Source organism: Delphinapterus leucas, chromosome 5 (assembly GCF_059928025.1).
Source record: "Delphinapterus leucas isolate spDelLeu-1000000601 "Yukka" chromosome 5, BTC_Dleu_Yukka2, whole genome shotgun sequence".
In the NCBI taxonomy this organism is placed as follows: Eukaryota; Metazoa; Chordata; class Mammalia; order Artiodactyla; family Monodontidae; genus Delphinapterus; species Delphinapterus leucas.
In genome coordinates, this window is record NC_143133.1 from 53,012,172 (window position 1) to 53,037,557 (window position 25,386).

General features: G+C 41.7%; 3 protein-coding genes across 3 annotated transcripts in view; 2 read left to right on the forward strand and 1 right to left on the reverse strand.

The window, feature by feature from the left end:
* The first annotated feature begins 339 nt into the window (after positions 1–339).
* On the forward strand, positions 340–6,134 carry LOC149749129 (uncharacterized). Its single transcript, XM_089911738.1, has 2 exons — positions 340–3,894; positions 4,236–6,134. The coding sequence occupies exon 1, from the start codon at positions 2,978–2,980 to the stop codon at positions 3,665–3,667; it is 690 nt and encodes a 229-aa protein (XP_089767864.1). The 5' UTR covers positions 340–2,977; the 3' UTR covers positions 3,668–3,894; positions 4,236–6,134.
* A 186-nt stretch (positions 6,135–6,320) lies between these two features.
* Positions 6,321–25,386, forward strand: part of STIM2 (stromal interaction molecule 2) — a 167,361-nt gene continuing 148,295 nt past the window's right edge. The window contains exon 1 of the mRNA XM_022566409.3: positions 6,321–6,899. Coding sequence (XP_022422117.1) covers positions 6,494–6,899 — 406 coding nt within the window. The 5' untranslated portion in view covers positions 6,321–6,493. The remainder of the gene's footprint in view (positions 6,900–25,386) is intronic.
* LOC149749130 (uncharacterized) lies at positions 23,335–25,258 on the reverse strand. The gene is given in 3 exon segments (XM_089911737.1): positions 23,335–24,365; positions 24,367–25,222; positions 25,225–25,258. Coding segments are annotated over 3 exon segments (1,563 nt in total). The 3' UTR covers positions 23,335–23,692.

Genomic DNA, 25,386 nt, shown 5'->3' on the forward strand with positions numbered 1-25,386 from the left:
ACTGGGATTCAAATACCATCATTGATCATCCCCTCAGGCATAGGCCCCGTAAAGATTTTTATGCGCTTACTTTTGTGGTATGTGCTCTTATCTTTTTCTTGTGTTCTTTCTTTCCATGTTCCTCTTTTGCACAATTTAAGTGAAAACAAGCTCTTGTCCTTAACACCCTTATGAGCTTAGATACTAATAGCTATTTATGCACCAGTACCTTTACAACCATTTTTACCTCACAGCAAGCCTGTCTAGGTACTATTATTATGAACTTTTTACAGAAGAAACTGAAGTTAAAATGTTTAGTGACTTGGCCAAAGTCACACAGTTAGTAAATGGCTATGTGAACTCCAGAATCCATATTCTTCTTCTTTTTTTTAAAATTTATTTATTTTATTTTTATTTATTTTTGGCTGCGTTGGGTCTTCTTTGCTGCGCTCGGGCTTTCTCTAGTTGCGGTGAGCGGGGGCTACTCTTCGTTGCGGTGCGCGGGCTTCTCACTGCGGTGGCTTCTCTTGTTGCGGAGCAGGGGCTCTAGGTGCGCCCCCTTCAGTAGTTGTGGCTCGTGGGCTCTAGAGCGCAGGCTCAGCAGTTGGGGCACACGGGATTTGTTGCTCCGTGGCATGTGGGATCTTCCCGGACCAGGGCTCGAACCCGTGTCCCCTGCGCTGGCAGGCGGATTCTTAACCACTGTGCTACCAGGGAAGCCTTTTTTTTTTTTTTTTTTAAAATAAATTTATTTATTTATTTATTTTTGGCTGCGTTAGGTCTTCGTTGCTGTGTGCGGGCTTTCCTAGTTGCGGCGAGCGTGGGCTACTCTTTATTGCAGTGCACAGGCTTCTATTGCAGTGGCTTCTCTTGTTGCAGAGCACAGGCTCTAGACGGGTGGGTTTCAGTAGTTGTGGCAGGCAGGCTCAGTAGCTGTGCCTCGTGGGCTCTAGAGTGCAGGCTCAGTAGTGTGGGCACGTGCTTAGTTGCTCTGCAGCATGTGGGATCTTCCCAGACCAGGGTGCAAACCCGTGTCCCCTGCACTGGCAGGCAGATTCTCAACCACTGCGCCACGAGGGAAGCCCCATAATCCATATTCTTAAAGACATCAGAGCTCAAATAAGCCTCCAGCAAGGACCTGGCTTTCCTGCAACCAAGATACAGGAGCGTCTCTCCTTACAAAGCGTTTAGATTCCAAATGGCTGTACTTATGGCCATGTTTTTATTCATTCAAACTTAATGAGAAGGGGTTTAAATTTTCAGTCTCCAGATGAATTTTCCACAAAAGGAAAGGGAGATGGGAAACCCTTTGAAACCTTAAAACCTTTTGAAACTTTGAAATGTCCTTGCTCATATATGTTGTATGGCATCTTTTCCTAAAATAGATATGTTTTGTATATAGTAAGTCCCCTTCATATGAACGAGTTCCATTCTGAGAGCGCGTTCATAAGCCCAATTTGTTTGTAAGTCCAACAGAATTAGCCTAGGTACCCAATTAACACAATCAACTATATAGTACTGTACTGTAATAGGTTTATAAAACTTTTCACACAAATAATACATAAAAAACGAACAAAAAATAAAGAAAACATTTAAAATCCTACAGTACCTTGAAAAGTACGGTAGTGCACTACAACCAATGGCATACAGGGGCTGGCATTGAGTGAACAGGAAAGAAGAGTTACTGACTGGCGGAAGGAGAGGAAGTGGGAGATGGTAGAGCTGAAAGATCATCAGCAATAGGAGATGGAGGGCAAGCTGCAATTTCACTCACGCCTGACGTTGATGGAACGTGCGTTCGCATCATCGAAAGTTCGCAACTTGAAGGCTCGTATGTAGGGGACTTACTGTACTTTGAAATTGAGTGTAGGTAATTTCCTCCTAGATAATCTCTTCAAGTATTGAAAGGAACACTTTAGCAGCTTTGTGCCCTGTAACTCACAGGTGTTATGAACATTTGATCAGTGCTTTGAGCCCATGGAACCACACTTTGCCGGAAAACAAAAAATTTACCATCCTAAGCTTTAGTTCTAGAACAAATACTTGGTCTTAACTGACTTCAGATTAGGTTAGTAGGTATCTGACTTAGAAGCTTATCTCTTGCATCATACTCCAAGGTTTTTCCATTCTATCAATCACTTTTCCAGTCTCTTGCTGTCAAGAGCATAGGTGTATCATGTTTTACCTGTTGCATAATTTGCCTTTTTATCTTCAGAATTGTCAGTACTATCCAAGGAAGTCATCTGTGTACAAATGAAGGAATTCTCATTCTCTCATCATTTTCAATTATGAATATCTCTTCTTTTATCTCCATCACAATTCCACTCTTTTTTACAGGAACTGTCAACTCCTACTGCTTTTGCACTTATCAGATACTACATGATCATTATTATTCATGTAACACCTCAGATTAAGCAGTACCAGAGCCAACATCTTTAATAATAGAAATGACCCCAGATCCTGCTGACTCCCATAGCTTTGGTGGGCAGAGTTGACTTGCTTTTGCTCTGATGGGTGGCTTTTAAAAAAAGTTATGTTAATACATTAAAAATTCTTAGTTTTTTATTTCCTACTCTGGATGCACGACACCTTTTAGGAGACTTCCTTTCTCCACTCAAGCAGAAAGATGGTATGAGGTTTACCACCTTCCCTGGATTAGGTAATATTCCATGCCTTATTGGCTTTAGGGAGAGGGAATCTTGCTAATGAGTTACTCCCAATGTGTCTCTTTTTTTTAGTGCTTTAATTTATTCAACAATTTGAGGGCCATATTTATACGCGGAGCCTTCACTGATCAGATACTGGAACCATCATCTAAGCAGTATCACTTTGGACGTGTTTCCAAAGTTCTCGGGGCCTTGATTCCCTTGCAAGCTAGTGTGGGGAGTCAGTGGGAACACATAGAACGGTTGGTACGCAACGGTGCTTCCACCAAAGGGAGCTCTTTGCATTTCTCCAAGGTGCTTAACCAGGATGAGCAAATGAAGCGGGCTCTCGGATGATGTTCAGTCAGCCTCCGATATTCCAGGAACACGAAGTCGAAGGTGAGAAATCCTACTTGCAACCGCCCTCCAGGTTACAGGCGGACCGGAGAAATTCCGTGGGCGGTGCGAGTAGCAAGACAAAGCCCCTCTCGGTTAACTACAGGATGGAGCTCCCCACTTCTCCACCCCCATCCCTGCTCTCGCTCCACGCCCACCCACGGCCCGCCCGCGTCACAACGTCATCGCCTGGCTGCCGGGTGCAAGGACGCACCGCCCACGGAGGGGAGCCGGAAGCCGGGAGGGCAACCGCGCTCGGCGTCCCGGAACCGCGGGAGTCTGAGAGTCCGAGAGCTCGCGCACCTGGGGAAAAGCGGCAGGAGACAGCGGGCATGCGCGAGGCTGCCGGGCGGCGCAGGCGCGCTGCTGGCCTCACTCGAGGGACCAGATCCGGTTCTCCGGGTTGGAGCGGGTGGGGTGTTGTGGGTTGTCCTGGCTGCCGGGGAGAAGGGGGGAAAAAGGTGATGCGGAAGGAGGCAGACTATTCAGAAGGGCGGATTTGCTTCTGGGATGGAGAGGGCCCGGGTGGACGGATCCTAGTGTGCGTCTGTGCTGGGCGCCCCACAGAGTTAGGGATTTGTCGGAAGATGAAATTAATCCACCGCGCAAAGTGCGATGCAATTTTCCTAAGCCAGGAACACGCTTAGAATACACGCCCAGAGCCTGGGGCCAGTTCTTCCCTGGGATGACTACGTATCTGTGTGCCGGGCACCAAGCAATGGCTGACCTGTTATTTCAGTCTCCCGCCGCCACCAACAGCCCTGTGAGGCGGGTTTATTACGTGGCCCCCAGTTTCCCCTTTGGAAACCCAGGACAGATTATCTTGTCTACAGGTCGCGCAGCTGAAATACCGTGGAGTTGCTCTTGCCACCAGGTTTGTCTGATTCCAAAGCTCACTGCTGCCTATCAGAAGCTTGAAGTCATGAATGGGTGAAAATTAGACACAGACATTCTGTAAATAAATGGTAAATCGTGAGGTTTGGAGTAGGTAGGTGTCAGGGAAAAGGGGTCAAAGTGGATTTTGAATAGGATTTGGCTGGAGGTAAGAAAAGGAAAGGAAAGGCTTGGAGGTGGAACAGGAAACCTGAGAAGAAAAGGAAGCGATTGCTTCAACTGGAGCCTTGTCTTTACGTTTGGCTTGCAAATTGTAGCATCTGTAATTCTAGAGATAGGCTTGTCTTCCAAAGCAATGGACTTTCTCTTTTCTGCACCTAGATTTCTGCTCGATGCACAGTGATAACTATTCCTCTGTTCAGCAAGAAGATGCATTCTGGCCACCCGTTTAACAGCCGGAAACTTTGGTACCCGTGACAAAGAAGATACGAGATGGAGGATGTTTTGCTGAACCCTGGCCTGCCTGAGAGAGGTCTCTTTAGTGCTTGCAGGTTCTTCTACCTGTGTAACTCCTTTGTGGCTCCAGTAGTGAGAAGAATAAACAGTCATAAGCCCCAATCCAGTACCATCTCAGTGCCAACATCTATCTTTAAAAGAAAGAAAGAAAAAAAGCCCATATCATCTTTGTTTAAAGAAGCTTGGACCCAGTGATTTGTTAATTTGTTCGTGGTTTCATACTGCTATTGAAACAGCAGTAACAGCTTGCTCTGTCCAATTTAACAACTGATTAACTACTACCTTGTATTAGCCTCTAATTGTTTAATGGGTGTAAATTTTATCTGCTAAGCAAGATTGTAAGATTCCCCACGCAGGGACGGTGTTCTCCGTCTTATATCTCTGAACTGACTTGACTTTTCCAAGTGTCTCTCTTATACCCCCTTGAATCCCCACTACTAAGTACTCTGCCTGGCACATGCTAGGCACTCAGTTAATGTTGAATGAAATGTTGCCTTCTGGAGAGCAGAAAACAAGCCTGCTATTTCTTTATATTTTTCTGGCCCTCTAGTACAATTATCTCCGTTTGGAGGACATTCAGCAAATATGTGACTTGATTGCTGTGCCTTTCAGCAGGGGAAATATAATCTCCCTGATGCCTTATAAAGAATTGCCACCTAAACACCGTGTCCCCAAGAAGTCTGTCAAGAATTCATTGTTGATAGATTGATTAGCCTCAAAGAAATTCTTAGTTCTTTTCTGAAGTGTGCATCTGTCTTTCCACAGTCAGTGACATTCATGGTTAATGTTGGTCAGACTGCCTAAGAAATTATTTGGGAGATTGTGTAATTTGAGTATCTTCTTGACTTGAGAAGACAAACCAATAAAAAACCAAATGAAAACCCTAACCCAACAACAGAAACCCAATAACAAACAGGACCTTTGTGCTTAAGAACTCTATCTGCAAAACAACTTTGTGCCTCTGGAGAGAGAATGTGTGTGTGTGTGTGTGTGTGTGTGGCGTGCTTCTTTTGAGGTACGTGAAGCCAAATGAAATCTGAAACGCCGTTTTTGTCAACCTATTCAGCTGACAGCAAAGACTCCTTAGGGTGGGGTGCGGTTAGGGAGGTGATGAGTTCAGGCAATGTCTTAACATAGGAGAGTAAAGGCTAGACCAAATCCTTTTCAATAGTTACATTCAGTGGCGCTAAATCTGGCACCATCTACCATTTTTTAGCTGTGGAAACTGGGGGCAAATAACAACGTTTCTCAGCCTTAGTTTCCTCTTTTGTAAAATGGGGATGAAAACGATATCACCACCTAACTTTTAGAGTTACAATGTGTAAATCTGTAAAGCGCTTAGGACATTGCCTGGCACACTAGCACTTAGCAAGAGCTTTAAGTCTTTGGTAAGTAAGTAAAACGCTATGACCTCCACTTCCATACTGCTAGCCTCTTGTAAGCCCCACCTATGCCGAAATTCTGGAGACGCCGCTGTTTCCGATTACAAGGTTTTCTGACCCATGCAATTATTTTTGCTGCCATCTGCACGGTTAAAAGTCGCCCAAACGATTTCGGATGTCCGTACTCTTCTCCCCGTCCCCTTGGTTCCGCTTCCCGCTCCCCCGCCCCCACCGCCTCAATCGCGGTGGGGGCGTGAATGGGGGAGGGGGACGTGAATGGGGGAAGGGGGCATGTCCGCCTTCCTCCCCACCCCCTATCTTCGCCGCTCAGCGAAAGCCTTGGAAACCACCCCACGGCTCTCGTCCTACCCGGAACGCCCCCGGGGGCGGGGCTCGGGTGCCGCGCAGGCCCAATGCAGCCCCGTCGCGCCTGCGCAGTGGAGGGGCTGAAGGAGGCGGGGGATTGGTATGCGAGCGAATGTGTGAGGGGAGGAGGCGTCCGGGCCGAGCGTGGTACTACGACGGGCGCGGGCCGGAGGGGGCGGGGGGATGCGCCGCGGCGGCGGCGGCGGTGGCGGCGGCGGCGGCAGCGGCGGCGGCGGCGCGGACGCTGGGACTGGTGTTTGGAGGCGCCAGAGCAGCGGATCCCAGTCTTGCTGCCGCAGCAGCGCGAGTGTCGCGCGCGGCCTGAAGACGACGTACCTTTTTGCTCCTCACCTTTTTTTTAAATAACCGAAACCAATGAACGCAGCCGGGACCCGAGCTCCAGAGGCCGCCGGTGCCGACGGGACCAGGCTGGAGCCCGACAGGAGCTCGCGTCTGAGGCGGCGGGGGCGGCCCGAGGAGTCGCAGGAGGCGGCGGCGCCTCGCGAAGCGGGCGAGCGGCTGGCGGCCGGGGCGCCGCCGCGCTTTCCCCCCTCTCCTCCTCCGCGTCCTCATCCCGCCACGACGCCCGGCCCGGCCTCAGGCTGGCTGCGGCGGCGGCGCTGGGCTGCCCTGCTGGTCCTCGGGCTGCTGGTGGCAGGCGCGGCGGACGGATGCGAGCTGGTGCCCAGGCACCTCCGCGGACGGCGGACGGCGGGCTCTGCCGCGGTGGCCGCCTCTTCTCCCGCCGCGGCGGGGGGCGACAGCCCGGCGCTCATGACAGGTGAGGGCCGGAAGGGCGGCGGGGCGGGGCTCGGCCGGGCATTGCGGGACCCCCATCCCTGGGAGGGGCCCGCGCCTCCTGCCCGGCGCCTGCTATTCGACGGCCCTCGTCAGTGTGCGATGCCCAGCCGGGTGCCGAGACGCCAGCGCCCTGGCAGCTGCTTGGGCGCTGCACTCCGGACGCCTTCCCTCTCCCCCCTTGATACCCCGCCCTCGTCAAAGCCTCTCGACGGCAGTCGCTTCCCCGCCCTTAAGTCTGCTCTCCGGTGCTCCACGCTGAGCAATGCGGTGGTTTCTCTTCCGTGCTGCAGAAGAGCCAGCAGGGTCTGCAGGGTACTGGACTGATGTTTTTTTTTTTTTTTGAAGCTGCTAGAAGAAGTCAGCAGCAGCAATGCGGTATTGAGTCCGCCTTTGGTGCTGCTGTTGCAAAGGCAGCTGGCAGCGAGTCTCACAGGTTCAGAGACCCGCTGAGCACAATGTCCCAGGGGAGGCTGCTGGAGACGATTCTTTGAGAGTCATAATACCTAGTGGTATTTAGTGGTTCCTTATTAGTTTGCGGAAACCTCTAAGTCTAATATGGACTTTTTGAGGAGTGGGGAGAAGACCGTTATAAAGGATGGATAGATAGTATTTGCTGGTGGGAGCATCACTGGGTGCAAAGGTGCAGAAAGCTGAGCAGGTTACCAGGAATATACCGAAAATTTACCAAGTGCAGGATATTCGGTGCTCGTATTTGAGCAGCACAGTTCTGATAGACTGCAACAGCACTTTTTAAAAGTATGGAACGTTCTTGAAATTATTGAAAACTGGCGAACATATGTGGTAAGGTGAGGTAGAAAATTGAATCCTTTTAAAGCTTTCCATTGTCATGTACTACTGATAGGTTGTGGTTTAAGTAATGATGTAAGGATCTTGAAATGATTTCTTTTGGAAAAGTAGTGGAGTTTAAAGTAAGCTTTTTTTTTGTACTTTATTTTTAAAAGTACTTTGTAGATTTTCTGCATAATTGCAAGACTAAAAAGGAAAATAAAGTGGAACAAGATGACCCATCATTAATTTAACCAAAGTGATAGTCCAACAGGCGTTTGAAAGTTACTAACAGCTGCTGTGAGTGGAGCTCAGGAGGTCTATTCTTTAGAGCAAAGCAGCTATTCACTGGGTTCAATGACAGGATGTTTACTATTCTAGAGAGGAGGGTGTTGGTAAACTTTCCAAGCTCTTTGGAAGTTGTAGTGTATGGAACATAATGATAGGAATATTTAGCTTGCTTTACCGTTTAGTATATTAAGCCCTTTAAGTGGAAATTGAAACATCAGACTTATAGCTGGGTAATTTTGATAAAACGATTACAGAATGATCAGTATTAGGAGTGTAATAGAGTTTGAGTGAGAGATTAGATTGTATAGTTTTATGCTTCAGTAGTCTTATAGTGATTATTGGGAAAGTAGCAAGATAAAACTAATGTGAAGGTTTAATGCCTCATGCACGAAGGGAAGCAGAATTACTTGGGTTTCTAGAAGCTATAGGAGTGTGGCTCTTGGTTTCTTGAGCAGAAAAGTTTGGCTAATAAATAATTGGCTAGTGTTTTATCAATATGTAATTGCTAAAAGGGCACATGATTCGGAAAATGTAGTATTAACCACTAACAGTATGTTGTATATCGTGTAGATTAGGTCAAGAAAATTACTTAAGATCGAATTTTATTTTAATAAGCTGTTTATAATCCTTCCTTTTGAAGATTTAAATTCCTCTGAGTTACTTATGGTATTGTGAAAAAGGAAAGGTGATTCTTATTGGATGAAAAGTCTGATATATCACACAAAATTAGTTTGTGCTGTAGTGCTTTAAAATAAGTTTACTAAAATAATATTGACCCTGGAATTTATTTTTAATATTCTTAATATTCTTTCCCTTTGTTAGAATATTGATTTTTTAAAATAAATTTATTTATTTTGATTTTTGGCTGCGTTGGGTCGTCTTTGTGCTCACGGGCCTTTCTCTAGTTGCGGTGAGTTGCGGTGCGCGGGCTTCTCATTGTGGTGGCTTCACTTGTTGTGGAGCACGGGCTCTAGGTGCATGGGCTTCAGTAGTTGTGGCTCGCGGGCTCTAGAGCACAGGCTCAGTAGTTGTGGCGCACGGGCTTAGTTGCTCCGTGGCATGGGGGATCTTCCTGGACCAGGGCTCGAACCCGTGTCCCTTGCATTGGCAGGAGGATTCTTAACCACTGCGCCACCAGGGAAGCCTGAATATTGATTTTTTGAATCATGTAAATCACTTGAAATTTAAGATAATCAAATTATACAGTATACAAATTAAATTGGGTCATTTTAATAAGTTTATGTAAATACAGTCCACAAAGTTAGAGCATACTGAAAATTTCTTTGAATTATATGGTCAGTATGGGGCTCCTTCCTATTCTGATTGTATGAATAGTGCTTTCTTTTGTGGTTTCCATTTGTAAATGTTGTGCTAAACCCAGAACATAATTAATTATTGCTGTTGTACACTTCAGGAAGGAGAACCATAGACTGAACTTAAAAAATACTGTGTTATCATAATCTAGGCAGTGTTACTGGATAGAAATGGAATAGAGAGTTTTAGTAATGAAACTGAGCTTCATGTGAATGTTGAAAATTCTTGTAAGAATTTTGAGAGAATTGCTATCTCTGGCTCTGTATTAAAGATGTCATTTAACTGTGAATTCTTAATAGCTCTGAAAATGACAACCAAAGTCACTTTATCTTCTCTTTTTCTCTTCAGATTAGTATTTTAAATACTTACCTTGAGGAACTTCATAAGAGTTTGCCTCTTACTAATAAAATCTAGAAAACAGTCTTTTCCACTGAAGTTTGCCACTCAAGGGTTTTACTTTAGAGGTTTAGTGTATTTTAAGAATAAATTGCCTTTAAATCATCTACTGCATGCTTAGTTTTGAGCAAGCAGGTGTTCTTTTAAAGAGAGAGACTGTCACATCAAAATAAACAGGCCCGTTGTCATAAGAATATTGGTTTATATTTCCTTTTCTTTTTTTATATTACCTTTTCAGGATTCAGTGTGTGCAAATGTTTTGATAAGGTGAAACCATTAACTATTTACAGTGCTGTGTAGTAAGGGCTTAAGTTATATATATATGTGTGTGTATATATTGATATATAAAATTTTAATAATTTAATAATAATACATTTATATTTAGGGTTCTTACTTTCAAAGTGATTGAAATTTAAAGCAAGTTAGGGATTGGTGATTGAGTGCTTGTTGATTATAATCTAAAGCAGTGTTTGAATAATTCAAAACATCACTTTTTTTTTTCTTTTTTGCCTAACAGATTCAGAGTCAATGAATTGATCCCAGTAGGCAGTGATTGATCTCATCCAGATATGGCCCCTGAGAAATAGCTTATGAAAGGGCACACATGTATACAATAGACATACACACATACATAACTATATCGTATGTTTATAGAACACAATTATTTATTCTGACAAAATATGTATATTTTGTCATATATGTTATATATATACATATACATGTTGCTTTGAGTAATATTTTGTGAATTTGCACGTGTTAATGTTTTCATTGTGACAATAGTTAAATTCATAGTGTACTTCACATAGTGTTAGAAAATGTTTTTCCTCCTTTTGTGAAGTTACTCTTTTTGAATTTAGCTTAGGATTTCCTGAAGCTGCCTTTTGATGGCTAGGTTTTCTGCTGTATCCTTTTTTTTTCCTTTCCCATAGTTATCATTTACCAGTCCCTTTCATTTTTTTAAAAAAAAAATTTTTTTTTTTTGATGTGGACCATTTTGAAAGTCTTTATTGAATTTGTTACAACATTGCTTCTGTTTTTTTTTTTTTTTTTTTGCGGTACGCGGGCCTCTCACTGCTGTGGCCTCTATCGCCGCGGAGCACAGGCTCCGGACGCGCAGGCTCAGCGGCCATGGCTCACGGGCCCAGCCGCTCCGCGGCATGTGGGATCCTCCCAGACCGGGGCACGAACCCATGTCCCCTGCATCGGCAGGCGGACTCCCAACCACTGCACCACCAGGGAAGCCCTTGCTTCTGTTTTATGTTTTGGTTTTTTGGCCACGAGGCATGTGGGATTTTAGCTCCCTGACCAGGGATCGAATCTGTACCCCCTGTATTGGAAAGCAAAGTCTTAACCACTGGACCGACTGGGAAGTCCCATACCAGTCCCTTTTTTTTTTTTTTACTAGTCTTTGGTCATTGCTCTAGGTCGTTTTTTTCTTTTTCCTGTTGCTGACTACAGAATTAAAGAACATACTCGTATCCCTTTTGATCTAGTCTATTCTGACCATTTAAGAATTGGTAGTAATCTTATTGGTCTGGAAACATTGCATCCCTTGGTACTCTTTTTGAGAATGCTATGGCAGAACTGAGTGGTCTCTGTTGGGAATCCCCTGACACAGGAAAAACTCAGAGGGCCAGCTGGAAAAGTGGGTTCAGGATTTAGTTTAATTTTAACAATAGGATCCACACAGGAATTCTTTAATTTGCTAAAGGCTTGCTTTGTGATTGGATACATGCTAATGTTTTTAGATTAATTTAGACTTTTGAGTAACTGTATCAAGTATTTTGGATATTGCCCTACTCATTGATAATAATGCAGTGTGGAACATTTTCGGAATGATGCATGGAGATCTATATTTGTGTATAGGGTAGCTAAAGTTTGAACTCATTAAGCTAATGTTAAAATTAACACCTAATAATATGATTAGCAAGCCATTTTTGATATTTACCAGAATTTGGACCTTACCTTATTAAGACCTACCTAGGAGATTACTTCTGAATTGATCAGATTTCATCAACCAAGCAATTATTAAGCATATGCCTATGCCTAATACCATGTAGTACGAATGGGAAAAAATACAAAAGAGACTAAGACATGGGTCTGCCTATTGGGAATAATAGGTATATTTATTAAACTATTACTGGCAGTCAGTATTGTGCTAAGTGCCTTATATACATCACTGTTTTTGATTGTGAGATTAATTCTGTTAGATAGTTGCTTTTTTCATGTAAGAGATGAGGAAACTGATTCAGGATGCTCTTAAGTAACTTGTCCAAGGTTACATTTAGTAAGTAGCAGAGTCAGATGTTGACCTGTGTTTCTCTGATTCCAAAGCTTTGATTCTTAGCTGGTATGTTGTATGCTTCCTTATACACACAGCTAGACATAGTAATGAGATAGACTGTGATTAACAGTAACAGACCTAAAAATGTTGGAGAAAGAAAGGCTACTAGAGACTATTACTTGGAGGAGGGTTGGTTTTGAGCTGGACCTTGATGTATAGATAGGGCTTGTTGTGGAGATGAGTGAAAAGGCTTTCAAGGAGGAAGCGTATGCAAGAATAAGGAATAAGTTAATAGTTTTCTTTAAAGTTAAGCATAGGTTGTATGTAGAGTGGGAGAAATGCAAGGAGAAAGGTTTGGCCAAATTTTCAAGAGCTTTAATATTCCTTTGTTTATTCCCTGTGTATCAAAATGTCAGCACATCTAAAACTGGGGTACTCAGCCAGGTGCTGGGGAGTATGGAAAGCCACAGGAAAGTTGTGATACATTTTCTTGGCATATTCATTTTACTAGATTATTTTGAAAGCAAACATTAAATATTTAATAGATAGTAATTTAAAACATTTAACAATACTAAACATGCACAAGTTATGGAAAATGTAACTTTACTTTAAATTTTAAGGCCAAATGAAAGGCTTAAAAAGGTATTTTGACCTTTCAGAATGTTTTTTTCATGAACTTAGAGTTCTAAATCTATTATCCTGTCAGGGGTTGAGAAGCTGTGGTTTTTAAACATGGGAGTGACATGACCTCAGTGTTTGAAAAGCTAAGTCTAGGTGGATGGAAGTGAGGAGATAAGAGAGATAAATAAAGAGGCCAATTAGTAAGCTATATAGAAGTGGAGGTCTTGAAAGTTTAAAAGATACAGTGGCTATGAAAATGTTTAGAGGAAATTTTATAAAATTTCCTTTATGGTTAGATTAGAAAGGAATCTATTTATATAAAGTCTAAGAAATAGAAATTGCCTTTAAACCTTTAAACTCCTAGAGTTTGTAAAATGACTTAAATTGGTACAAGTCCTTGAAAATAGGCAAGAAGGAACACTTTGTTGTAGAGCGTCTTTCTTTCAAATGTGCCTATTTAATTAAAAAATTACTATGTTTTTATATGATTGGACTTATGTGATGATTTACAAACCGTTATATGAAACTTTTTAGTATTCCATATTTAAAAATGCATGTTTATTCCTTAACAAAGGATAACTGTTTCCAGATTGAACTAACATTACAATGCGTCAGGGTTGAACTCCCCCCCAGCTGCCATTTGAATAAGTGTCTCAGAGTACTGATATATTATTTGTTTCAAAATTAACTTTTGAATTTCATTGTGTGAATTTCACACTTGATCTGTAGATGATTTCAAATGCCAAATCTAAATGATTTGTTCCTTTCCTTATCCTTCTAGATCTTTATATTAGTAGGTATTAGATATTCAATCCATCTTGACACTTTCTAATCCTACCTTCAGTAATGATTCTCCTTGACTGGTTTCATTGCTGCAGATTTGAGGTTGGTTCTCCCCTAAGCCTGTGTCCTCAGTCTGTGTTCCTCTAGTCTACCTGAACATTTCCTCCTCAGAGAACTTCATTACTAGGAAAGTTCTAAATTGGGGGTGGGGAACCCCAAGCCAATGATTGATTTGACTTTTGGCTTTATTTCATTTGGCCCTTGAGGTGATACTGCACAACCATCATGGCTGCAGTCCTGAGAGTAGTTTCCTTTCTGTTAGGCTTTATCAGCCATCTCGTCTAAAGTGAAACAACTTTAGGATTAAGGCTAAGATTAGTTTTAGAATGTTTAATAGTGACTTTTCAGTGTTTTCTTAAGATAGTGGTAACCGCCCCCCACCCCCCACCCCAGGACCAGGAAACCAGAGTATGACAAACACAGTTTACTTGGACTAGTTCATTTTAGAACTCAAGTGCCTGTATCTGTCCCAGTGTTCTTGCAAATGAATTTATCTTTTTGTGTGCCTGCATCTTGGCATCTGTAACTTACTCTTTTTCCTCTAGTCATTTTCACTTTCTCTACCTCTCTCTTTGATTTTCCTAAACTTGACATTATATGGAACTGAAAATGTCAAAGAAGATTTTACTGAATTAAGTAAAAACTGGATTTTAAATTTTGAAAATACTTGAAGTGAGTATCTTATTTAGGTAATTAAAAAATAGTAAGAAACTTCATCACAAACCCCCAGAGTAATGAAAGTGATTCGTAATTGTTTCTTAAGTGAGTCTCAATAAGTGAAAAAGGTTTTAAAATCCTTACTTGAAATTTTTTCCTGCTATTCAGCACAGTGTATGGGTCCATGTTATTGCACTCATGTTTTCTTTGCACTATTGTTTTTCTTTCCTTTAAAAAATATGTGATGTGGAGTAATAGATAATCTTAGTTCCCCTTCTTCTTTACTCCTAGTCTCCAGCAATAAATCTTTTAATTTTTCCATTAATGATAAGTATGTAATTTTTCCTCTTTTCCTGCTCTGTCATCTTCATCTGTTCTTTCTACTTTGTCACAAACATTCAGACTGTGTTAATCCTTGATATTTCTTTCTTCTGTATTGCTGTGTACCAAATTAAAAAAAAAGCTTCTCCAGATCTTTGTCCAGCTGTGGTACAGGTATCCTTTGCTGTTTCTTGAATTTGCTTTTTTAAATATACCTTGCAGTGTGCATCCAGTATTTGGTTCTAGGTCGGTCGAAATGGATCCTAAAAAACCCAGAGGCTAAAAGTGAGAAAGTCAGACTTCAGTGAATGTGTGTGTACGCATATAGTTTTGAACATTTTTTAGTGACTGTTTTGTGTCAGAATGATGCAAAGAACTGGGAATATAAAAATTGAACATTTTTACTGTTGCAAGAACAATATAAACTTGAAAATTGCTATAGAGTGGATTATATAATTTTAAAAATATAAATATCATTTAAAAAATTGAGGTATAGATGATATACAATATTATATATGTTTCAGGTGTACAGCAGTGATTCACAATTTTCAAAGGTTATACTCCATTTATAGTTATTATAAAATAGTGGCTGTATTCCCTGTGTATCCTTGTAGCTTATTTTATACATAATAGTTTGTACCTCTTAATTCCCCACCCCTATCTTGCCCCTTCCCCGTTCCGTCTCCCCACTGGTAACCACTAGTGCTATATATCTGTGAGTCTTTCTTGTTTTGTTATATTCACTAATTTTGTTTTTTATAATTCCACATATAAGTGATATCATACAGTATTTGTCTTTCTCTGACTTATCTCACTTAGCATAATACCCTCCAAGTTCATTCATGTTGTTACAAATGGGAAAATTTCATTCTTTTTTTATGGCTGAGTGGTATTCCATTGTGTGTGTGTTTGTGTGTGTGTATGTGTACACACGCATACATACACACCACATCTTCTTTATCCATTCATCTGTTGATGGACACTTAGATTCCTTCCATATCTTGGCAATTGTAAATAATGCTGCTGTGAACATTGGGGCGCATGTACCTTTTCAAACTAGTGTTCTTTTTTTTGGATATATACCCAGGAGTGGAATTTCTGGGTCATACGGTAGTTCTGTTTTTAGTTTTTTGAGAAATCTCCATACTGTTGTCCACAGTGGCTGCATCAGTTTGCATTCCGACCAACAGTGTGCGAGTGTTCCCTTTTCTCTATGTCCTCACCAACATTTGTTATTTGTGTTCTTTTTGATGATAGCCATTCTTTTTTTTATTACATCTTTATTGGAGTATAATTGCTTTACAATGGTGTGTTAGTTTCTGCATTATAACACAGTGAATCAGTTATACATATACAGATGTTCCCATATCTCTTCCCTCTTGCGTCTCCCTCCCTCCCACCCTCCCTATCCCACCCCTCTAGGTGTTCACAAAGCACCGAGCTGATCTCCCTGTGCTATGCGGCTGCTTCCCACTAGCTATCTATTTTACGTTTGGTAGTGTATATATGTTCATGCCACTCTCTCACTTTGTCCCACCTTACCTTTCTCCCTCCCCATATCCTCAAGTCCATTCTCTAGTAGGTCTGTGTCTTTATTCCTGTCTTACCCCTAGGTTCGTCATGACATTTTTTTTTCTTAGATTCCAGATATATGTGTTAGCATACGATATTTGTTTTTCTCTTTCTGACTTACTTCACTCTATATGACAGACTCTAGGTCCATCCACCTCACTACAAATAACTCAATTTCGTTTCTTTTTATGGCTGAGTAATATTCCATTGCATATATGTGCCACATCTTCTTTATCCATTCATCCGATGATGGACACTTAGGTTGTCCCCATCTCCTGCTATTGTAAATAGAGCTGCAATGAACATTTTGGTACATGACTCTTTTTGAATTATGGTTTTCTCAGGGTATATGCCCAGTAGTGGGATTGCTGGTTCATATGGTAGTTCTATTTGTAGTTTTATAAGGAACCTCCATACTGTTCTCCATAGTGGCTGTACCAATTCACATTCCCACCAGCAGTGCAAGAGTGTTCCCTTTGCTCCACACCCTCTCCAGCATTTATTTTTTCTAGATTTTTTTTTTTTTTTTTTTTTTGCAGTACGCGGGCTTCTCACTGTTGTGGCCTCTCCCGTTGTGGAGCACAGCCTCCGAACGTGCAGGCTCAGTGGCCATGGCTCACGGGCCTAGCCGCTCCGTGGCATGTGGGGTCTTCCCAGACTGGGGCACGAACCCGTGTCCCCTGCATCGGCAGGCGGACTGTCAACCACTGCGCCACCAGGGAAGCCCCATGTTTCTAGATTTTTTAATGATGGCCATTCTGACTGGTGTGAGATGATATCTCATTGTAGTTTTGATTTGCATTTCTCTAATGATTAATGATGTTGAGCATTCTTTCATGTGTTTGTTGGCACTCTGTATATCTTCTTTGGAGAAATGTCTATTTAGGTCTTCTGCTCATTTTTGGATTGGGTTGTTTGTTTTTTTTGTTATTGAGCTGCATGAGCTGCTTGTAAATTTTGGAGATTAATCCTTTGTCAGTTGCATCATTTGCAAATATTTTCTCCCATTCTGAGGGTTGTCTTTTGGTCTTCTTTATGGTTTCCTTTGCTGTGCCAAAGCTTTTAAGTTTCATTAGGTCCCATTTGTTTATTTTTGTTTTTATTTCCATTTCTGTAGGACATGGGTCAAAAAGGATCTTGCTGTGATTTATGTCATAGAGTGTTCTTGCCTATGTTTTCCTCTAAGAGTTTGATAGTTTCTGGCCTTACATTTAGGTCTTTAATCCATTTTGAGCTTATTTTTGTGTATGGTGTTAGGGAGTGTTCTAATTTCATACTTTTACATGTACCTGTCCAGTTTTCCCAGCACCACTTATTGAAGAGGCTGTCCTTTCTCCACTGTACATTCCTGCCTCCTTTATCAAACATAAGGTGACCATATGTATGTGGGTTTATCTCTGGGCTTTCTATCCTGTTCCATTGATTTATATTTCTGTTTTTGTGCCAGTACCATACTGTCTTGCTTACTGTAGCTTTGTAGTATAGTCTGAAGTCCGGGAGCCTGATTCCCCCAGCTCCGTTTTTCGTTCTCAAGATTGCTTTGGCTATTCGGGGTCTTTTGTGTTTCCATACAAATTGTGAAATTTTTTGTTCTAGTTCTGTGAAAAATGCCAGTGGTAGTTTGATAGGGATTGCATTGAGTCTGTAGATTGCTTTGGTTAATAGAGTCATTTTCACAATGTTGATTCTTCCAGTCCAAGAACATGGTATATCTCTCCATCTATTTGTATCAACTTTTTTTTTTTTTTGCAGTACGTGCGTCTCTCACTGTTGTGGCCTCCCCCGTTGCGGAGCACAGGCTCCGGACGCACAGGCCGAGTGGCCATGGCTCACTGGCCCAGCTGCTCCGCGGCATGTGGGATATTCCCGGACCGGGGCACGAACCTGTGTCCCCTGCATCGGCAGGTGGACTCTTAACCACTGCGCCACCAGGGAAGCCCTATTTGTATCATCTCTAATTTCTTTCTTCGGTGTCTTATAAAATTCTGCATACAGGTCTTTTGTCTCCTTAGGTAGGTTTATTCCTAGATATTTTATTCTTTTTGTTGCAATGGTAAATGGGAATGTTTTCTTGATTTCACTTTCAGATTTTTCATTATTAGTGTATAGGAATGCTAGAGATTTCTGTGCATTAATTTTGTATCCTGCTACTTTACCAAATTCATTGATTAGCTCTAGTAGTTTTCTGGTAGCATCTTTAGGATTCTCTGTGTATAGTATCATGTCATCTGGAAACAGTGACAGCTTTACTTCTTCTTTTCCGATTTAGATTCCTTTTATTTCCTTTTCTTCTCTGATTGCTGTGGCTAAAACTTCCAAAACTATGTTGAATAAGAGTGGTGAGAGTGGGCAACCTCATCTTGTTCCTGATCTTAGTGGAAATGCTTTCAGTTTTTCACCACTGAGGACGATGTTGGCTGTGGGTTTGTCGTATATGGCTGTTATTATGTTGAGGAAAGTTCCCTCTCTGCCTACTTTCTGGAGGGTTTTTATCATAAATGGGTGCTGAGTTTTGTCGAAAGCTTTCTCTGAATCTATTGAGATGACCATATGGTTTTTCTCCTTCAGTTGGTTAATATGGTTTATCACATTGATTGATTTGCGTATATTGAAGAATCCTTGCAGTCCTGGAATAAACCCCACTTGATCATGGTTTATGATCCTTTTAATGTGCTGTTGGATTCTGCTTGCTAGTATTTTGTTGAGGATTTTTGCATCTATGTTTATCAGTGATATTGGCCTGTAGTTTTCTTTCTTTATGACATCCTTGTCTGGTTTTGGTGTCAGGGTGATGGTGGCCTCGTAGAATTAGTTTGGGAGTGTTCCTCCCTCTGCTATATTTTGGAAGAGTTTGAGAAGGATAGGTGTTAGCTCTTCTCTAAATGTTTGCCTGTGAATTCGCCTGTGAAGCCATCTGGCCCTGGGCTTTTGTTGGTTGGAAGATTTTTAATCACAGTTTCAATTTCAGTGCTTGTGATTGGTCTCTTCATATTTTCTGTTTCTTCCTGATTCAGTCTTGGCAGGTGGTGCATTTCTAAGGATTTGTCCATTTCTTCCAGGTTGTCCATTTTATTGGCATAGAGTTGCTTGTAGTAATCTCTCATGATCTTTTGTATTTCTGCAGTGTCAGTTGTTACTTCTCCTTTTTCATTTCTAATTCTGTTGATTTGAGTCTTCTCCCTTTTTATCTTGATGAGTCTGGCTAATGGTTTATCAATTTTGTTCTCAAAGAACCAGCTTTTAGTTTTATTGATCTTTGTTATCCTTTTCTTCATTTCTTATTCATTTATTTCTGATCTGATCTTTATGATTTCTTTCCTTCTGCTAACTTTGGGTTTTTTTGGTTCTTCTTTCTCTAATTGGTTTAGGTGCAACTTAGGTTGTTTATTTGAGATGTTTCCTGTTTCTTAAGGTAGGATTGTATTGCTATAAAATTCCCTCTTGGAACTGCTTTTGCTGCATCCCATAGGTTTTGGGTCGTCGTGTCTCCATTGTCATTTTTTTCTAGGTATGTTTTGATTTCCTCTTTGATTTCTTCAGTGATTACTTCGTTATTAAGTAGTGTATTGTTTAGCCTCCATGTGTTTGTATTTTTTACAGATATTTTCCTGTAATTGATATCTAATCTCATAGCGTTGTGGTTGGAAAAGATACTTGATACAATTTCAATTTTCTTAAATTTACCAGGGCTTGATTTGTGACCCAAGATATGATCTATCCTGGAGAATGTTCCATGAGCACTTGAGAAAAATGTGTATTCTGTTGTTTTTGGATGGAATGTCCTGTAAATATCAATTAAGTCCATCTTGTTTAATGTATCATTTAAAGCTTGTGTTTCCTTATTTATTTTCATTTTGGATGATCTGTCCATTGGTGAAAGTGGGGTGTTAAAGTCCCCTACTATGAATTTGTTACTGTCGATTTCCCTTTTATGACTGTTAGTATTTGCCTTATGTATTGAGGTGCTCCTATGTTGGGTGCATAAATATTTACAATTGTTATATCTTCTTCGTGGATGGATCCCTTGATCATCATGTAGTGTCCTCCTTTGTCTCTTCTAATAGTCTTTAGTTTAAAGTCTATTTTGTCTGATATGAGAATTGCTACTCCAGCTTTCTTTTGGTTTCCATTTGCATGGAATATCTTTTTCCATCCCCTTACTTTCAGTCTGTATGTGTCTCTAGGTCTGATGTAGGTCTCTTGTAGACAGCATATATATGGGTCTTGTTTTTGTATCCGTTCAGCCAATCTGTGTCTTTTGGTGGGAGCATTTAGTCCATTTACATTTAAGGTAATTATCGATATGTATGTTCCTATTCCCATTTTCTTAATTGTTTTGTGTTCATTATTGTTGGTCTTTTCCTTCTCTTGTGTTTCTTTCCTAGAGAAGTTCCTTTAGCATTTGTTGTAAAGCTGGTTTGGTGGTGCTGAACTCTCAGCTTTTGCTTGTCTGTAAAGGTTTTAATGTCTCCATCAAATCTGAATGATATCTTTGCTGGGTACAGTAATCTTGGTTGTAGGTTTCTCTCCTTCATCACTTTAAATATGTCCTGCCAGTCCCTTCTGGCTTGCAGAGTTTCTGCTGAAAGATAAGCTGTTAACCTTATGGGTATTCCTTGTATGTTATTTGGTGTTTTTCCCTTGCTGCTTTTAATATGTTTTCTTTGTATTTAATTTTTGACAGTTTTATTAATATGTGTCTTGATGTGTTTCTCCTTGGATTTATCCTGTATGGGACTCTCTGTGCTTCCTGGATTTGATGAACTATTTCCTTTCCCATATTAGGGAAGTTTTCAACTATAATCTCTTCAAATATTTTCTCAGTCCCTTTCTTTTTCTGTTCTTCTTCTGGAACCCCTATAATTCAAATGTTGGTGCGTTTAATATTGTCCCACGGGTCTCTGAGACTGTCCTCAGTTCTTTTCATTCTTTTTTCTTTATTCTGCTCTGGAGTACTTACTTCCACTATTTTATCTTCCAGGTCACTTATCCGTTCTTCTGCATCAGTTATTCTGCTGCTGATCCCTTTTAGAGTTTTTTAAATTAAATTTATTGTGTTGTTCATCGTTGCTTGTTTCATCTTTAGTTCTTCTAGGTCCTTGTTAAATGTTTCTCGCATTTTGTCTATTCTATTTCCAAGATTTTGGATCATCTTTACTATCATTATTCTGAATTCTTTTTCAGGTAGATTGCCTATTTCCTCTTCATTTGTTAGGTCTGGTGGGTTTTTATCTTGCTCCTTCATCTGCTATGTGTTTTTCTGTCTTCTCATTTTACTTATCTTACTGTGCTTGGGGTCTCCTTTTTGCAGGCTGTAGGTTTGTAGTTCCCGTTGTTTTTGGTGTCTGTCCCCAGTGGCTAAAGTTGGTTCAGTGGGTTGTGTAGGCTTCCTGGTGGAGGGGACTAGTGCCTGTGTTCTGGTGGATGAGGCTGGATCTTTCTGGTAGGCAGGTCCACGTCTGGTGGTGTGTTTTGGGGTGTCTGTGGACTTATTATGATTTTGGGCAGCCTCTCTGCTAATGGGTGGGGTTGTGTTCCTGTCTTGCTAGTTGTTTGGCATAGGGTGTCCAGCACTGTAGCTTGTTGGTCGTTGAGTGAAGCTGGGTGTTGGTGTTGAGATGGAGATCTCTGAGAGATTTTCGCCATTTGGTATTACGTGGAGCTGGGAGGTGTCTTGTGGACCAGTGTCCTGAAGTTTTCTCTCCCACCTCAGAGGCATAGCACTGACTCCTGGCTGCAGCACCAAGAGCCTTTCATCCACATGACTCAGAATAAAAGGGAGAAAAAGTAGAAAGAAAGAGGATAAAAGGAAAGAAAATAAAGTAAGATAAAATGAAATAAAGTTATTAAAATAAAAAATAATTATTAAGAAAAAAATTTTTTTAAAAAGTGAAACAAAAACAAAAGCAAAAACGGACGGATAGAACCCTAGGACAGATGGTGAAAGCAAAGCTATACAGACAAAATCTCACACAGAAGCATACACATACACACTCACAAAAAGAGGAAAAGGGGAAAAAATAATAAATCTTGCTCTCTAAGTCCACCTCCTCAATTTGGGATGATTCGTTCTCTATTCAGGTAATTCCACAGATGCAGGTACATCAAGTTGATTGTGGAGATTTAATCAGATGCTCCTGAGGCTTCTGGGACAGATTTCCCTTTCTCTTCTTTGTTCACACAGCTCCCGGGGCTCAGCTTTGGATTTGGCCCTGCCTCTGCGTGTAGGTTGCCGGAGGGCATCTGTTCTTCGCTCAGACAGGACGGACTTAAAGGAGCCGCTGATTCGGGGGCTCTGGCTCACTCAGGCCGGTGGGAGGGAGGGGTACGGAGTGCGGGGTGAGCCTGCAGCGGCAGAGGCCGGCGTGGCGTTGCTCCAGCCTGAGGCGTGCCCTGCGTTCTTCCCGGGGAAGTTGTCCCTGGATCCCGGGACCTTGGCAGTGGCAGGCTGCACAGGCTCCCGGGAGGGGCGGTGTAGATAGTGACCTGTGCTCGCACAGGGTTCTTGGTGGCGGCAGCAGCAGCCTTAGCGTCTCATGCTCGTCTCTGTAGTCTGCTCTGTTAGCTGCGGATGATAGCCATTCTTAATAGATACTCATTTATAATGAGGTGATATCTCATTATAGTTTTTTTTTCTGTCCTTAGTCTTATATCTCTCTAAGTATAACAGGTATGAACAGTTCATAAATTGAAGAATTTTTAAAATTCCCTTTCACAATATCATAAGATGTAGAAAATACCTGGAGATGTTTAAGTTACCTGGAGATGTTTAAGACCTACGAACAGAAAACTAAAGAAGACTGCTAACAAAAATTAAGCAAGATCTAAATAAAAGGAGATCTATCGAGTTTATCGATTGGGACACTCAGTATTTCTTTCTAAATTGAAGATTAAATGCAATCCCAGTAAGAATTCTAGTAGGATGTTTTTGTGATGCATAAATTGAAAAGTGGATTCTCAGCTTCATATTGAGGAATTCCCTGGAGATCCAGTGGTTAGGACTGTGTGCTTCCACTGCAGGGGCCACGGGTTCAATCCCTGGTCAGGGAAGTAAGATCCTGCATGCCACAGCATGGCCAAAAAAACCCACCACAAAAAATAAATAAATAAAGTCTTTCTCTGGAAAAGCGACTAAAATGAGCAGAACAAGTCTGGAAGAATATTGGTAAATATTTCCATTAGAGGACCTTAATCAGTAATCCATGAAGAAACATCAAAACTCAGTAATTAAGATGACAAAATTATATGAACAGAAATTTCAAAAAAGAAATATGGCTGTCTGATTCACTTTGCTGTACACCTGAAACACAACATTGTAAATTGACTATACTCCAATAACAATTAAAAAAAAAAGAAATATGGTTGGAAATTAACACATGGAAAACCACTCACATTGTGTCAACAGGGAAATGTTAGTTAAAATCACTAGATACACCTATGACATCACAAATTAGAAAGGCTGAACATACCAAGTGTTGGCAAAAATGTAAAAAACAGGAACTCATGTTCTGCTGCTTCTCGTGAGACTATAAAAAGATACTACCATTTTAGAAAAGTTTGACTGGCCACATATAAGGTATACATTCACCTACTCTACTACATAGGAATTGTGCTGCTAGATATTAAGTGAAGGAAAGCGGAAGGCATTGCCCCAGTGTGAACTTTGTTTTTTATGAGCTTGGAGCTGCCTACAAAGAACTACATTCTTAAGGCTTTTCTCTAGTGTGGATTCTCTGATGGACAACAAGACGACTTCTGTAGACAAAGACTTCCCCACATTCACTGCACATATAAGGCCTTTCTCCAGTGTGGATTCTCTGGTGGACAGCAAGACTTGTTTTGTAAGTGAAGGGCTTCCCACATTTGCTGCATTTAAAAGGCTTTACTCCAGTGTGGACTTTTTGGTGCTGAACAAGTGTATACTTGCGCATGAAGGCTTTCTCACATTCATTACACTTATAGGGTCTTTCTCCAGTATGGATTCGCTGGTGCTTAGCAAGTTTAACTTTGCCGTTGAGAGCTTCCCCACATTCGCTGCACTCGTAACACCTTCGTGCAGTGTGAACATTCTCATGTCTATTGAGGGCAAAACTGCTTGTAAAGAATTTCCCACATTTGTTACACCCATAAGCCTTTTCTAAAGTGTGAATTCTCTTATGCACAATAAGACTTCCTTTGTAGACATGGGCTTTCCCACATTCACTGCACATGTAAGGCCTTTCTCCAGTGTGGATTTGCTGGTGATAAAGAAGCCTTTTTTTGAAGACAAAGAACTTTCCACATTTGCTACACCCATAAGGACTTTCTCCACTGTGGATCCTCTGGTGTACAAGAAGGTTATTTTTGTACAGGAAGCACTCTACATTCACCGCACTTATGAGGATTTTCTCCAGTGTGGAGTTTTTGGTGCTGAACAAGTGAACCCTTGGGAAGGAAGGCCTTCCCACATTCATTACACTCATATGGTCTTTTTCCAGTGTGGATTCTCTGGTGCTCCAAAAGTTTATATTTGTGGGCAAAGACTTTCCCACAGTTACAGCACTCATAAGGCCTTTCTCCTGTGTGAACTTTCTGATGATGAATAAGACTGGAGATGTGTCTAAAGAACTTCCCGCAGTCACTGCACCCATAAGGTTTTTTTCCAGTGTGAACTCTCAGGTGCTCTGTGAATTTAAACTTTTTACGGAAGGCTTTGCCACATTCGCTGCACTTGTGATGCCCTTGCCCAGGGTGAGAGACCTCCCTGCTCTGCTTGCTTCTACGTGGATGCTCTCCATCGTGGGAGGGCTGGTGCTGGGGAAAGCCCAAGCTGCCTAGGAAAGCCTTCTCAACCTCTCCGCACGTGAACATATTGTCAGCCAAGTACAAAACATCTTTCTCCGCCAGGACACTCGTATTGGAAGTCAGAGGCTTCAGGATAGATGGCTCCAGCTTTGGATTCCAGTCTTCTGTCACTTGTTCTACAGAAACACATTGTTCAGAAACGGCCTCCTCAGATTCTACTCCATGCCAACAACCCAGGGAGGCTATAAGTGACAGGTTCTCCAGCATCACGTCACAGTACAGGAGTCTCTGAGCATCGTTAAGGAGATCCCACTCCTCCTGGGAGAAGGACACAGCCACATCCTCAAAGATCACATGGCTCTGTTCAGGGACCATAAATGCTGCTGCTACCATGGGAACCTGAAACAATAACCGAATCCAAAAGGATGAAGACTCCTTTCCTGGAAAGGACTCAGCCAATGAAAAGCCATGGACTCTGGGCCGGCTCCTGCACCGCGTTGGTTGACATAGGACACTGTGGGCGCGGTGGTGCCAGGAGATGTGCAGGATAATGGTGGAGACCTAGGCCGAAAATTCTGGAAGTGGGTTCCGCAACCCG